The sequence below is a fragment of the Equus quagga genome, chromosome 4 (assembly GCF_021613505.1).
Source record: "Equus quagga isolate Etosha38 chromosome 4, UCLA_HA_Equagga_1.0, whole genome shotgun sequence".
In the NCBI taxonomy this organism is placed as follows: Eukaryota; Metazoa; Chordata; class Mammalia; order Perissodactyla; family Equidae; genus Equus; species Equus quagga.
This window is the reverse complement of record NC_060270.1, coordinates 83,960,661-83,977,452: the sequence shown is the minus strand read 5'-3', so window position 1 is coordinate 83,977,452 and position 16,792 is coordinate 83,960,661. Positions and strand designations below refer to the sequence as shown.

General features: G+C 33.4%; 1 protein-coding gene across 1 annotated transcript in view; it reads left to right on the top strand.

The window, feature by feature from the left end:
- The window catches only part of LRP1B (LDL receptor related protein 1B), a 1,825,183-nt gene extending 1,809,708 nt beyond the window's left edge, over positions 1–15,475 (top strand). The window contains exons 87-91 of the mRNA XM_046659286.1: positions 1,641–1,717; positions 9,677–9,767; positions 10,727–10,871; positions 13,783–13,881; positions 15,335–15,475. Of these exons, the coding sequence (XP_046515242.1) occupies positions 1,641–1,717; positions 9,677–9,767; positions 10,727–10,871; positions 13,783–13,881; positions 15,335–15,475 (553 nt within the window). The remainder of the gene's footprint in view (positions 1–1,640; positions 1,718–9,676; positions 9,768–10,726; positions 10,872–13,782; positions 13,882–15,334) is intronic.
- The last annotated feature ends 1,317 nt before the right edge of the window (positions 15,476–16,792 follow it).

Sequence of the window (16,792 nt, the reverse complement as noted above, 5' to 3'; positions counted from 1 at the left end):
CCTGAACATCTTATTTTGAATTACCTATGGATTGTGTCAAGAATTAGAAACTGTGAAGAATTGGGACAATTTTCTAGATCATTCGTCTGCAAAACCACAACTGAGGAAGAAAGGAAATGATTTTTAAAAGTCAGTGATTTTATTGGTTGTTCACTTTATTATAATTATTTAAAAATATGCTCATTCCATTACCTCACTTCAGTATCATAGAGTCACAGACCTGGCCTGAAGGTTTATTCATTTATTTTAATGATTTACTTGTAGTAAGGTATATAATAAATGCGACATATAGAAAAAAGATGTGTAAGCCTTTCATAAAGAAGCTAAACAAAAAGGATAATGCTTAAGTGATCTAATAATAATTTAACGATATTAATTTTTATTTAAATCATGCTCCATACTCATAGTTTTACAATATCATTATTAATCAAATAACTGTATTTTTGAATAGTAACTATTGTCAATTATGCTGAAGTTAATATATGATTTTGTGAAACAGATTTTTGTTTTTATGATTTGAGTTTGTCAGTAATTATGATTTTATGAGATTTGCTCATGTTTTAGGACAGCCAATACTGTCTTAATGAATATCACAAATAATTCACACAGCATAATAGAAGCCTAGTTCCACCAACAGCTTCAGCTATCTGAATTGGCTACGACAGAATTGGCAGAGACCTTGAGATTTCAGTTATTTAGTTTGGCCACCATGCCCAGAGAGCTCTACTTGGAATGATTCTGGAAGCTGTTCTTTTATTGTGCACAACTATTCTTGATATGGTGGCATTTGACAGTCATTTTAAATAAGAACAGAAGCCAATTAAATGGTTTCTCTGTGGATTTCCTCTGACAGATGCAGAGAAGCGTCTTGTGTTAGCCAATAGGCATTGTTCGAACATAGCTAACCCTTTCCAGCATTTATTTTTTGATGCAACCAGCTAATTATATAGTTGTGATTTATGTTTAAATGAAGGATTTTAATCAGATGTATTATTTTAAACCTCTGCTAGAGTTCGTGTCATACAGTCATGGTGCTTATATGGGGAAGACAACTTCTCCCAATAAAATCTTGGGCACAGTCTCTTGATTCCATGGTAATAGAAGGATGATTTTAAATGAGAAGGCAGTATATTTCCCTATCTCTGCTTAGAGGAGTAAACATTCTGCAGCTTCAACTATGAGACAGATGACAATTTGCTGTTTGGTAGTTAGTTCTCCTTTAAACTTTAGAACAACTAGAAAAATAAAATCACAGAAACTTAATAAGGAAGGATTTGCTTGACAGGCAAACTCAATTTTTATGGTGGCTAACTGTAATTTTTCTTATTTCTCAAATTAATTCCCAATTTTTAATTAAGATTTCGGTTTTCCTCTAAAATATACCAATTTTAAATTTAACATAGGATAGAGGAAAATGACTATAAAACTAAATTTTAAAAAGTATTTTAACAAGTGAGGTGCAGTTGAAGTTACCCTCAGCATACTGACAATATGCAGGAAATCAGCGGAAATCTCTACCTAATATTCATGAATCTGTGATGGCTGGCTCCTTCTTCATCTCACTGGGTTGAAGATACTACATTAGCAAACTTGTAGGTTTTGCTATGTACTGAATTTTTTTCTTTTTTGAATCTTTCTAGATGTTCCACCAACTGGTCAGGCACACAATGTGAAAGGCCAGCCCCGAAGAGCAGCAAGTCTGATCATATCAGTACAAGTAAGTTCCTTGGATTATTATCCTGGGTGTTCTACATAGTGTAGAAATATATTTTTTGTTTGTTTTCTTTTTATGCCATTATTGAGAGAGTAGAGTCTTGGAAAATCTTCTTCATGGAATTTTGCAAGAGATCCACTGCTATCCAGGTGTTTTTTGAAAAGTGAAACACTGAGCTCTTACCTGGTGACAGGATCCAGCATTTATGCGCTCTTTTAGGCAGTGAGAGTTCATCTCAAATTTTGACAGTTTCCAGAATGCATATCTGCAAACCTAGCATAAGCCTTTCTTAGGATATGTACATCAGCTGCAAAGGCTGCAAATATCACAATGCGTGTGAGAATACTCCAGGAAGAAAAAATAATTCCGGGTTATAATTGGAGCAAAGTGTATTTTCTTGAAATGCGTTTCAATGTGTCATGGAAAAATAGACTTGATTAGTTAATCTTAAGAAAGTATGTTAACAAGCAATTATTAATAAAAATCATAGTTGATTTATTTCTTCTTTGTCTTTAAAGTACTGGTTTTGAATATAATATATTTTATTCAAAATATATTTTATTTATTTTAATATATAGTTCAACATTTCGCAAGTCTTTTTTGTGCAGCTGTAATCTTAGGACACGTCTCTGATATGAAAGTTCATCTACGTCACCATTGTGTGTATTTTCCAACATCTTTAAATGATTTTATGAAGATTTTCAAATAAAAATCTGAAACAAAGTCACATATATTGTTATTAATTTGACCATGAGTGGAGAACATTTGAAAAATCTGTAATATCTATCAACTGGGTAAATATATTCGTGGAGAGGAAAAATAATATCCTTGATTTATGAATGCTACTTTACCAATTTTTCTCTAGTCCTTCACTGCTGATGAGAAAGCTTCCCTGAAGACAAACAAAAAAACATACCATGGAGTTTGTGAAAAAGAAAAGACACAATCCAAGTCAAAAGTATACAATTTTTGTACCTTAGACACAGGCTACCCCTGTTTGCTCATCCACTTGTTTGTTGCTATTGCCCCAACTAGTTTCTATATCATCACTTGAAATTCTTCAGGAAACATTGTCCAAAGTTCCACCCTTTAGAGATTACTTTAGGCTAATAAGCATAAGAATCTTTGCAAAATGGCAAATAGGTCTAAACTAAATAACCTAGACATGAATATTTGAATTTGGAGAGGTGAAGTGAGTGGTCTTTGCTCATGGAAGATTTTGGGTTTACCCTAGAATTTGTGTGTTGTCCTTAGGGAGGAGAAAGGAAGGGAGAGGCCTTAAGGAAAGTTATGGGCACAAAATCATAAGAATAGGGCATTAGGATTTGAGGAATTGGTCATAAAAGGTTGAAGTGGCAAAATATACCTTGCTTAATTTGACACTGCTAAAGGAGAGAAAAAGAATACATCCTCCTCTCTCTTCCCAGGATCTAGGGCTCATACTAATATTATTAATAATAATTATGGAGGCATACTAATTTATATACGATTTTGTGAACTAGTTACAAAACTCAACCATCGTTAATAGCACTTTTTTTAAATGGAAAATGCTTTTCAAGTTACTAGCCTGTAGAATGCACTGAATTTATAAATTGAGAATTGTGAAGACAAGGTGATGTAGGCTTTCTTTTATGGCAATTTCTCAATTATTTAAGATAAATGAGATACATAGCCTTGTAGAGAGTTGAAAACAATTTTAAATATTGGTAAAACTCTGCAAAGAAAGAGAGAAACAGAGTAGAAAGTCAAATGAATTTTGGAATTTTGTATAAGGTCCATCCACAAGGGAAAGTTTGGCGTTTGGAAAATGGTTTGGAGGAGGGGGTGCTAGATGTTTTTATTGGAGGATGACATCTCCAACCATTTGCAGGGGCCATAAGATCCCTAATAAGAAAAATGCCTCTAGTCATATGCCACTAAAAGAGTGACTCAAAAGAAAGAAGAGTTGCAAGTAGTAATAACCCTTTATCCAAAGATTCTGATGCTCTTCCTTCCATCACTGATTCAAAGCCATTAAATTTAATGGAAGTATCAATGCACATTCAAAGGGCTATTGGCTATGTAAATGCCAAATTATCTTAGATTTGAGCAAAGTTGACCACGTAATGACCCTATTAAAAGGTACTTATCATCAGACATTTATGCTTAGAGAAACTTGCCTCAATAGCACTGAAAGGAGGGAAAACGTAGTTAAACTGATCCTTCCTAAGGTAGGAGGGTTATTTTTATTCTCTCAGGTAAAGTCCAGTGGTTTTGAATGGTTGTCAAATGTTCCCCAAATTTAGGCAAAAGTCATCTTCCCAATAAAAAAGATGGACGCTTTAGGAAGCATTTTCAAATCTGCATTTCCACTTACAGTGAAGCATTCCATAATCATTGGCCCTTGGATAATCAAGGATATGCTGCCTCCATCAGCCTAACTACTGTCCACTGGCATGGAGATTTCCCTTTCTAATGGATGCACAGCTTTCTTAATCATCTCCGAAGAGTCACACTTCTGTTTTCTGGCCCTTGCTGTTTAAAGTATCTAAAAATCAGCCTGGGAAATTAAGCAGATCTATTATCTTAGGACCTTCTTCTTAAATTCCACTTGGAAAAGCTAGTCTGCCTGTTCTGAGGCTATTTTGAAGAGTTTTAAAGTAAAGATGATAAAATATTCATTATATATTACTATTTTAAATTTACCTAAAGTTCAAAGAGAATGGATGTTCAATGTTTGAATTATGCTATTCACATCTGCTGAAATTAAGGAGGATAAAAATATACTTAGCATTTGTGGGGCAGTAATGTAGAGATGCTGATTTTACCGAAGTGACAACAGAGATGTGATATCTGTTAATGGGTTATTTGTATCTCCTCTTTGTCTACTTTGTCCTCATCTCTCTTATACCATCATGTTCTAAAACAGAAAAAAAATGATTATGTGAATACGAAGTAATCATAAACTATCGAGCCTTTACTGCTTGTCAAGTAATGTACTAGATCCAGAGATAAAGTCAGCGAATAAGACAGACGGTGCCTCTTCTCATGAAGCTGAGGTTTTAGAGGGGTAAACAGCAGTAAAACAAGGAAGCACAAAATAGTAAACGTGCAAATTTATAAAATAATATGAGTGAGTTTTCATTGGTTAGTTCCATGAAGGAGGCAAAAAAGAGGCAAAAATAGAGAATGGGGGAGGAGAACAGAGGTCAGGAGTGATTTGTCTAAGGCGGTGATCCTTAAGCTGAGACTCGAAGGATGAAGAAAAGTAGGAGAGGCTCAGGGTATTTCAAGCAAAAGAAACAGCAGGTACAAAAACCCTGGACCAGGAAAGAGTTAGACGTATTCGAGAGTTTGAAAGAAGACCAGTGTGCTAGCATCAAGGGGTCAGGAGGGAGAGTGGTACAAAGTGAGGATTAGTGGACAGGACCAAGATGATAGGCAGTCTCTTAAAAATCACTGGAAGGATCTTTACTAAGTTTGGAACCTATTTTCTTTATGATTTTTAACATTACAATTTATCAAAATGCTTAAGAAAAAGCATTTTAATCCCCAAAAGCATATAAACACACTCACGTTTATACATATATGTAAACATAGACTTGAGAGCAGAAAATATAGCAGCATATCAAAGAGGTCAACTGTAATGATATAATTTATATTTATATTTCTCTACTATAAATTCAATCAGTAGACAAAGGTTCTCTTTCTTTGATATCTCTCATACTGAATTCTTCTAGTGTCCCTCTTACCTCTTGAAGTAACTCTGCTTTCTTTGTGAGATACCTTTTTTCTATCCCTTCTAGTCAACCCACTCTTCACTTACCGCTATTTACACTCTCCTTGGTGATCCCTAAATCCTTGACCTCAGTTATCAACTCTATGTTAATTACCCCTGAATTTCTGTCTTCAATTGTGGTTTGTCTCCAGAGTTTGAGAGATACATCCCACTGCACAATTACCATATCTATATCTATATCTATATTCCACAAGAATCTCAATCTCAAAATGTCTCAAAATGATCTCATCACCTTCCCCCACTCAATCAGCCATTTTCGTGTACCTTGTTTTGCCTTCCTGTCTATATAGATGGCTGCAAAATCTACCTGGTTACCCAACAACACTTCAGTGTCACTCTTAACTTTTCTTCTCTCTCAATTTAAGCCAAATAATATATCCAATAGATATTACTTCCTAAATTTTCTTCAGCATCATCTTTTTTTTAACAGTACAAAGGCCTGGCTCATTTACATTGCTTACACAGCCCTTCATAACATCACCTTTGCTTTCTTCTACAGCCGCATCTCCTTCCACTACTGTCCATTCTGCATTTCAGCCAGATTCTTTGTTGTTCCTTAATCTTTCCTCCTCCAGGCCTTCACATTTCTCTTCCTAGATTTATTCGATGTCTCCTCTTCTCACTTGTCCTACATTCTCTTTCATGGGACGAAAGAGGTCTCAGAGACATACCAGTCATCCTCCTATATCCCATACCCAGTTGGATGCTCCTCCTTTATGTTTCCAGAGAAATGCATACTTTCCCTGGAGTAGTGCTTATCACACCGTATTAAAAAAAGCCATTTGTTTGTCACATAATATACATCAAACAGCATGAGAGGGGGGACATTTGTATCCCCGGTGCACAGTAGAGTACATGTGAGTGTGTCGGACATAGCAACACAACATATATTTGCTAAATGAGAATTAAATGTATAGTCCCTATGATATCTGAGGAACTGTGCCATCTACAAAATCGAGAAAGATAAACAGTTTATGCCCTCAGGTTACAAATAAACTGATTTCTAGGATATGTTGTGAAAAGTGCAAAACAGGCTTACGCAGAGTGCTATGGCAACATATATTTTTAATTATTTAATAACCATGTATGTAGTACTTTCTATGTATGAGACATAATCCTATTTACATTACTATGAGGTAGATATTAGTGATGAGACATTTTGTAGATGTGTAAACTAAAGCAAAGATAAATAGTTTGCCTAAGGATATGTTCCCAGTAAGCCAAGATTTGACCAGACGTAGCCTGACTCCAGAGTCTATTATCTCAATTGCTCTGATGTACTGCCTCACTCATGGAACGGGTCTTTTCAACATGACAATTTGATGATACAGTTCTTCTTTCTAATGGAAAAGTGTTGTATATTGACGCTTCAGAACAATGTTGCAAAGAACGACACTCTCTTTTATGTGAGAATGTTGTTGAGATATCCCTTCCACCCTTAATTAGTACAGAGTGTACTTTTTAAAATCAGTTTAGGATAATCCACCAATAATGTAGTGTTAAAAAGAATTACCGGCAATAGACCTTGATTGTTATATGTTACAATATAATATTTACTGCTATATATACCATGTGGAAAAAAATACTTATTTTGATAAATACCTATATTATGATTCTAAAAATATATGTGGTTGCCCATGTTTCCATCAATGTAGACTATTTTACAAAAAACTTGCCATACTGCTACCTTGCATTATTTATTGGCTACACTAAGCATTATCGCAGTTATTTTGATTAGTTATATAAACATATCAGAAGTCTAGGCTCTTAAACAGAGTGCAGTAATGCAGGGGATTGGAACTGCCATCTGTGATGGAAAAAAGAGAAAGAAAAATGAAGTCCTTTGTTTTCTAGCATGCATAATTAGCAGCATTTCTACAATATAGGAATAAAAGAAACTATGTAGAACAAATAAACTCTAATTTTCTAAGTAACTTGTAATGGCATTGAGGGAAAAGTAACTTTATATACCTTAAAACCAGCGTTCGTAACTATTTTATGCATACCAATTTACCATAAATTTTAGTAGAAAAAAGGTAAATAATGAAGAAGCGTTATTTATAAAGTCGTGATCAATCAGTTGAAGTTGTAGTTTATGAAGAAACCAAGCTGTTTGCTGGTATTTAAAATTTGTGAACAAATGTTAATTACTATCCAAGGTGCCGGATTCTCTACTACCATTAATTACTAATACATTAAACATTCATATAAAGTTCACTTTCCCAAAACTAAGGAGGTAATATAACACCAAACTCACTAAGTTTTATAGTCCTGGTAACAACGTGAAAAAGTAAAGTGAGTTTTTTTATTTTATAAACTGACTAAAGAAAGAAAGCCCTATTTTTTCTTGCATGGAAGAGCTCATTATTTAGTTATTTTAGACAAGTTATTTTTGAAGTTCCAAGTTGGAAGATTCTCTTCTACATGACATTTTCTTAATAAAGACTTTTTGGTATTTTGGTAAGTGATCTCCAGTATGGACTTTCTCACACAGATATCTTCTGGCTAAACCTATGAAAACTGATCTGTATTTCTGTTTTAAAGTCCCTAAGCGGCACTTATTGTGCTTAACGTTACCATTAATTTCTACCACAGTATTTTTCCATGTACATGTAGTGCAGAGGGAAATTCATGTGTTTAATAATTCTTAACGTTTTACTCCTGAACCGTTCAAGATCCTCACATTAAATTTCAGTTAGTTTTTGGGTTGCTTTGTGTCTTAGTTCAGGCATCGATTAAGTTGACTTGACTGAATCAACCAGATGCTTATTCCAAACAGACAAAGGCTTTGTCTCATGAGCACTGGATATTTGTCTGTTGAAAAAGTTAACATTAGGGACTTGATAGAGCTACTTAATACTCTCCTGTCATTAGGCAACCCTTACATTCAATTTTCTTCCAGCATAATTGACATATAACCCTAGCTGTATCCTCCTGTGGATGACATTATCAGCAAAGAGATATTGTTTCCTTCGTCTTTGGAAAAGAAAAATTGATTGCTCTGATTGCCAACCTAGAAAAGGAGGGCAGAGGTCTCCTCAATTTTGCTTCTCTCTTACTCTCAGATGCATAAAAACTAAGACCCTGTTTCTCTGACCCCTCCTGAAGAGCTATTCCATAGATCTTTTATTCCTTTTTTTTTTTTTTGAGAAGATTAACCCTGAGCTAACTGCTGCCAATGCTCCTGTTTTTGCTGAGGAAGACTGGCCCTGAGCTAACATCCATGCCCATCTTCCTCTATTTTAAATGTGGGACGCCTGCCACAGCATGGCTTGCCAAGCGGTGCCACTTCCACACGCAGGATCCAAACAGGCGAACCCTGGGCCGCCAAAGTGGAACGTGCGCACTTAACTCCTGTGCCACCAGGCCGGCCCCTTTTATTCCATTTTGAAGATAGGTGATGCAACCTAAGGTCAATCTAAATAATACATGAGATAAGGGAAAAATGGACATTTTCAACATAAGCCAAATCCCCAGATATGTTTTGCTGAAACTGTTCTGGAACCAGAACTTGAGAAAGAAAATCCTCTTTGCCCCCCTTATTCTGTTGAATCAAGCTAACAACAGCCCTATGTGGTAGATGTTCTCGTCTCTGCTTTATTGGTGAAGAGCTTGAGCCTCAAATTTTAAATAACTTATCCTAGGTCTCACTTCAAGTGAGTTGTGAGACTGATGTTTAGGCCTATGTCCATCCAAATCCAGCACTGGTGTCCCTTCTGTTTTGCTAGGCTGCTGTCTAACTCGCCGGATGTACTCATGGCCAGAGAATATTTACAGCTAAAGGAACAAAACGAAAGGTGGGAATGTGGCCAGTGAAGTTGTGTAAATGTGTTTAGTCAGAGTTGATTTATAAGGAGTTACCAGAATGTAATTTCCTCTTTGCAAGTAAACGTGTGTGATGAGAATCAGACTCTGACAAAGAAGTCAGTATTTCTAACCTCAAGGTATTTAACTACAACATATAAATGAAAGGTATCTAAAGAAACAGTTCAAGCAGATCAAGTATTTAATAGGAGAGTAATTTTTCAGTTACTTAGTTATGAACTAGGAATATAAACATTTGGCTTAAGCTTTATTTTTATAACATCAATGGTCAAATGATTTGGTGTAATGAAATCTTCAGTTCTATCAATCTTTTCTTCATTTTATTTATGTGTTCATCTCTTCCTTCATTTCTTTTTCAGGAAGCATCGCCATCATTGTGCCTCTTGTCCTCTTGGTGACTTTGATAACCACCTTAGTAATTGGTTTAGTGCTTTGTAAAAGAAAAAGAAGGTAAGATGGAATGTTCTAGACTAACAGTAAATAAATTACACAAATAGTTACGGAAACATCGTGATTTTTTTTAAACATAAGTTAGTTACCCCAACTGCAAAATCCTACGTTTTTCAAAACATTTTATCCCTCTATTTCATTTTATGTCATTATAATTCAGAAAAACCTTCCCCCATGTTATGTTATTGGAGTGACTCTATTTATATATTCTAACAAAACTAAGAGGACATATTAATAACAATTTCAGTAGAATTTTACATTTGTGGTAGCTTTTCCTTGAAACAGCAATAGTCTCTGAGGAGCATCTTATTATATTAATGGGTAAGATAAGTAGTGTCAATACAATAATACTGAATTGTATTTGTTGTCATAAATTGTACATTTCACCAAAAATTGTGCATTTGTTCATTTTATGTATTATTGGAGGCATCATTACTTTGATTTATATGAATATGTAGTTACAAAGATCTAGAAGGATTGGGTATTCTGTGAGATTATTATCCAAAATCAAGAGTTTATGAGTCAGATTTTGAATTATATAAAAGAGAATTTTAGCCGTGTGACTTAGGGATTGAAAACAATCTATTTCAAACAAAGTTTCTTTATGATTACTTTTTAGGGAGTTTTTCAGAAAGAAAGGGGAAAAGTAAAATTTAAAAAACTAATTGGTTAGTGGATATTCAGTTTCAACTAATGCAATATTAGCTATTTAGGAGGAATATGTTCCAAGGGCATTTTTATTGCTAAATCCAGATAACATGGGAAAATAACTTATCACATTAAGAACTTTTTTGCTCCTCTGTGACTCAATAAAGGTCATCTACTTTGAATGCATTTTATTTAGGAACTTTCCATCAGTTATGTTAAAATAAGTCAGTAGATCTACAAATCTGATCGTTTCATACATCATGACTGTGATATTTAGATAACTCACTTAAATTAACGTTCACATATTCTAGGACAAAAACTATTAGAAGACAACCTATTATCAACGGAGGAATAAATGTAGAGATTGGCAATCCATCTTATAACATGTACGAGGTGGATCATGATCACAACGATGGAGGTCTTTTAGATCCTGGTTTTATGGTAGATCCAACAAAGGTAATATGTTTCAAGGTGATGGACAGTGAGCATTAACATTCTTGAGTTCTATCTCTACAATATGGTTCTAAATTTCATCAGCATTTCTTTAATTTGAAGTTATAGTAAAGAATTTTAGGATCCATTGAATGTTATAGTCTCTTCTAAAGAAAAAATAGTCTGCATTCACCTGAAGCAGGAAGTTAATATAACATGATTTGGAAAATACATATTTATTCACTTAGTTTATAAACATGCACAGCTTACTTAAAATAGTATATTATTCAAATGTGTGGCGATACTAGCACATCCAAATATACAGCCTAGTGTAAAAACACTGTCTGATTTATTTAATAATAATAAGATGAGCAAAGTACTTTTCTGTCAAAATAACTACTTTACTTCCAATAGTGTTTCATTGAAGAGTCAACTAAGCTGTGTCCCTGGGTTTGTTTGTAATATCACTTTTGAAAAGTATTTTTTTATGTGCTATACTCTCCTTGCTATTGATTTGAGACATGATATTGATACGTATAGCCTAAAATCCACAGTCTATCTTTAAAGTTACTGTTAGTTCTTATTACTGTCTGCTCAGGTTTGCATCTTTTAAGAGAAATAGATAAATGATACTATTATCCAGGTAAATTAGACTTGCAAAGATTCACTTCATTGTATTATCTGAACATTTTGCATGATAATTATAGCATATTTTATTATAAATTAAGAGCATCGATTTGTTATTATGGTCTGATTTTTCTTGGCTTATTTACTCATTTGTTGGATACTTATTTATTTATTTTCTGACATATAAAAGGTACTTTGTTCAAAATGCACCTTTATATTGTGAACAATCACAGGGACCAATCTTTGTACAGTTTTTCACTCACAGCTATTCCCAAAGAAGTTGAATAGGGTCACATACATTTAATCTAGTTTAGAATCCACGGCCAGACTTTCTAAGCCTGAAATTGATGGTCAAGTATTTATTTCTATGAAAGGAGATCAATCATTGTTGCATGAATAAAATTTTACAGTAAGAGAGGATATTGTAGTGACTTTTTCCTAATTAGAAATAATTTTATAGTTACTATTAATTATTAATTCAGCAACTCCTACATTTGAAATTCTTCATGAAATAAATCCTGGTAACCTAAGTTTCAGTATTTTCTACTTGAAATTAAAATCTATATATACTACACACATTGTTATTTGGTAATTTAGCTATGAAGGAGAAAGACATCTTAAATATGCAATGGAATTCTCATATTCTTGGAATTTTTCTTAGAAATAAAAATACTGTATCCATTAAGTATAGTATGAGGTATTGAGGACATACTAAAATATAGTGAGGATGTGCTAAAGCAGACTTTTCATGAGAAAGAGTTCTTATTTCCCCCATCATTTTTATTTCTTGGGATAGAATTAAGCCAATTTTAGACATGTAAAGAGAATAGCTTTTTAATACTCCATTTAAAAATTTTTCCACATTTACTCTAGGCAGATAAAACCATGCTCCAGTGCCCCTCAAATATTTTTTTTAATGTACTTAGCATATAACACTCAGTAAATATTTATTTACCAATTTGCTGGCTGATTGACCAAAATTATGTTAAATGTGACTTAGATGGCTGATTCTATATGGCTCCTGATGTTTGAAATGTAAATGTGAATTGTTACCTAAGAAGTAACTGTAGAAAAAACAGCTAGTCCTAACAGCTATGAACAATTTTGGAAAGCAGAGGGCCACACCAAAGCAATCTTAAGGATGAAATTTTTTTTTAAATAGAGTGTTCGTTGTGTTACAGTGGTTTCATATATTCATGATACAATCAAATATAAATTGGGTTACGCACAAAGAAGATTTTGGTAGAAGGTTTTTCTTGTTTTCAAAATGGATAAAACTTTTACTTCAATGGTACCTCATAATCAAAAGAAGTGAAATAGTTAATAAATTTAATAAAAAAAGATTTGTCCATGAGGCCATCACAGAAGAGTTTGAAGAGTTAAAAAAAGGGGAATTAATATTTACTGATTTTGTACCCAAATTTACCTCAATCCTTACTTTGATTGTTTTTGAATGTGTTCTAAATGAGACCTTTGTGGGGAAAAATAAAAAGGCAATATGGACCTGATTTTATATTTAAAATATTTTCCTGAGACCCTTGCCTTTGTCCCAATATTTGCGATCATTCATTGTTAAGAGTTGATAGTTAAGATTTTTAAAATATGTATATTCATTAATATTTTCATATTCTTGAAATTTTCATCTATTTCTTTTTCCTTTTGGATCACTAATAAATACTCTATCATGAATATGAGTATACCAGATTGGCTAACTCTGCCCTTCGACCCAAGAAAGTCTAAAATCAATGGTCTTGCATGGAGACTTAGTGAGCCAATTTAATTACTAATTAATCTGTTTTAGACTAGAAAGTCAGATTTCCAAGAATACAGAGGTTTACTTTATGATATGTCAAATTTAAAATTTTATCTTTTTCCTAAAAATATAGAGTGGTGATGAATCTTTAATTAGAAGCAGTTGGATATCTGAGTGTCCAGGATGGGCTACTGTCAGAACTTTTCAAAATGAGAAACCTTAAGTCGGGGAGGCTGGTGCAATTTTCACAGCTGCTAGCAAAGATATAATCTCTTTGAAGAGGATAAAATTAAGTTAATGGAGATGAATGGAGGTTTCCAAATGCATGGCATGTCTATCAGTAAACTGGACATAGTAGAAATGTCTACCTATGAGGCACAGATCCAATAGTAATAGTTCTGTCTTAAGTTATGGAAGCGATCATGAACACATTGTTCATGCCCCAGGGCTAAAGAGTAATTTTCGTGTTATTTTTATGACTTAACATGAGTTTATGTCAATGAAAATAGTTCCGTGATATTAGATCAGAAACTAAAATTCTCTGTTTACATACAGGCCAGGTATATAGGGGGCGGGTCCAGTGCTTTCAAGCTTCCACACACAGCGCCGCCCATCTACCTAAACTCTGATTTGAAAGGACCACTAACTGCTGGGGTGAGAGAAGAAAATTCATTATTCCATATCCATTCCATCACAGAACCCCTCACAATTAGAGATAATTATTAGACTTAGACAAGGGCTTGTCTGTAATTGAGTTTTTAATTAACAAGAGATTTCAGAACAGCATTAAAATTGGGGGCTTATGTTTTGTGTCCTGCCTATGCAAGATTACATATAAAACGTGTTATCGCTTTAGGCAAGCTAAGTAGAAATATCTCTTCTGCTGAATTTGAAAATGTTATAGCACTTTAACAGTAAACGTATTTGCTCTTCTTAGAAAAGAAATTTCTAGCCACATATTTAAACTGAATAATTTTGAACAAATTTGTATTTGGTTTTATTCATTTCCTATTAAGGTACTTCGTTTAGTATATATGAATTTGATGTCCAGTTGAATAAAAATATACTACAAAGTGTGGCATCATATTGAGAAATTAGAAATGGTCTAATGAAACCATTCTTAATTTTTTTTTTCATTAAGTAACTCGTTTTTAGAGAAAGGTCCTCTGTCTAAAGTTAAATGGTCATGTTAGAAGAGGGATAGAATTAGGGTATCAAGATTCCTAGGAATGAATATTTTCTCCCTTGTTCCTCTCTCACATCAACTGTTTTTCATTCTCATTTTTTATCATTTTTGTCTCATTTGCATGGCTCAAAGATTATGATGTTTCTTTGTTGTAACGAAGATTTAATGTTGTGCTTTTGGAAAGACAAAACAAAACTAAACAAAAATTAGGTACTAATTTTTTGGATTTAGTTGCAGTTAGTAAAATAATGAACATTGTGTATGTTTTTCACCTGAAAGAGTTTGCTTCTGCATGTTTCAATTCCGCCTTAAAATACTCTAAGTATCTACGAAACTTAAGATGATTGTGTACTTCACTATTTCTTAAAAGAGTCCAAAACTATTTTCAGTGATAAGTACATATAGGTTGTTTGAAGCAAAAATATTGACCTTATTTTAAAGTCTACTCTATTAACATATTTTACTTTCATTTTTGTTGGTTTGCTTGTTTTTAATTTCATATTGAAAATCATGAGCACCAATTAGGTGACTTTCTGTAAATACATCTTTCCTGCCACTGCAGTAGTAATAAGGGGGGAAAACGTGTGGACTGGAAAGACAATTTAGTTTAATGTTTTATGCTTTTAAATAAAGTCTTAGTGAATAACATTTTCACATCTTCAGGCTTTTCATGGTATGTCAAATTTCCCCTTAGGTCCACAAGTTACCTGAAAAACATACAATTATGTTTTTATTTAATATCATGTTAAAGTCAATTAAAGCCTGTAAACAGAATTTAAATTATATTTAAATAATTACTATTTAGTAAATTGAATGCATTGCATATAAATGTTAATATGAAAAGATAGACATTCTAGAAAATAACTAATTAATGTTGTCAAAACTGATAACAAAATTGTATTTATTTTTTTTCTCCTTTAGCCAACAAATTACTCCAATCCGGTATATGCAAAATTATATATGGATGGGCAAAACTGTCGAAACTCCTTAGGAAGTGTTGATGAAAGGAAAGAACTGCTTCCAAAGAAAATAGACATTGGGATAAGAGAGACAGTGGCATAATCAGTGATACCTTTTATATGCTGTATAAATGTATAAAATATAAGGATTACTTTTGTATGTTCCAACAGTGTTATACTTGTTTTGGCATCAGCATTACCTCTTTCTTTATCTTTTTCCTGGTTAATTGTTTTCTGGGTTTCTGGATTTATTTTTTGCTGATGACTATTGATTGACCATTTGTATGGTATTTTTATGAAAAAGAACTGCACTACAGTACAATTTACAACAATGCTGCTGATATGACACACCTTTGAATTTGTTAAAATTTAAAACAACATATTCCTTTGTAGTGTGAATATGAGCAATCTATTTTGTATGAACTTTTTTGGTTCTACTTAGTCAACAAAGAGAATCTCTGCACTTTTTCATGATATGGTCTGAAAGCTGTAATACAATGTCATTTTATTTTTCTGTTGAAATTGATGGAAGAATGATTGAATGGTCAACTCTCTTCTTTGTGCCCATTAAAAATTGATTCAGACTGCTGACAATATATAGCCCTCACAAGTTCAGCATCACCTGCTTTAAAATTAGCCTTAGATTGCCAAGTGATAGATGAGAATTTTGAGGAAAAACTTTAAAAAATATATTCAATTATTAATTTGCATGAACACATAAGACTACATTTTCCAAAATTTAGTGGACTCTATGTGATATACTAAACATATACACCCTGTAAACAATAGTTACATTTAGGTGGTAGAACATAGCAAAAAAGTATAACTAAAAGTGGAAAGACCACACATGCTATGGGATAAGACATTTTGTTCTCCCTCAGTCCTGAGGTAAATAGCCAGCCTAGAGCACAACAGAGCATTGGGTACTCATGTCTTAGGAATTTCTTCCCAGTCATGTGCATTTTGTGAAAGATTAACCCAACCCCTTACCACACAGAACACTAAAGAATGATATATAAGCACACAAATTGATGGCAGAATTTCAACTGTGTGAATGCATTCTCTTTGCTAGGTCAAAAGGAAGAGGCAAAAGAGCCATGATGGTATAGAGTAATTGATGAATATTTTCAACATACAATATGACTAATCCATTATTTGCCCTATCCAAAATATATTCTTAAAGGACTTTCCAAGTTATAGAAGGACAATTAACTGCCCCTAATCAAAGGTGGAGAGGATCAATGCTGACCAGTTACTCTGGTACTCCAGTTTCTTTTGGTTATGCAAAACACATGGACCCCATTCACTTCTTTATTTGTTTTCAAATTTTGATTGAAACAAGTACTATTTACTTAAGTTGTATAAAAAAGGATAGCATTTTTATACAAATATCTTTAAAGGCACAAAAGATTTATTCAAA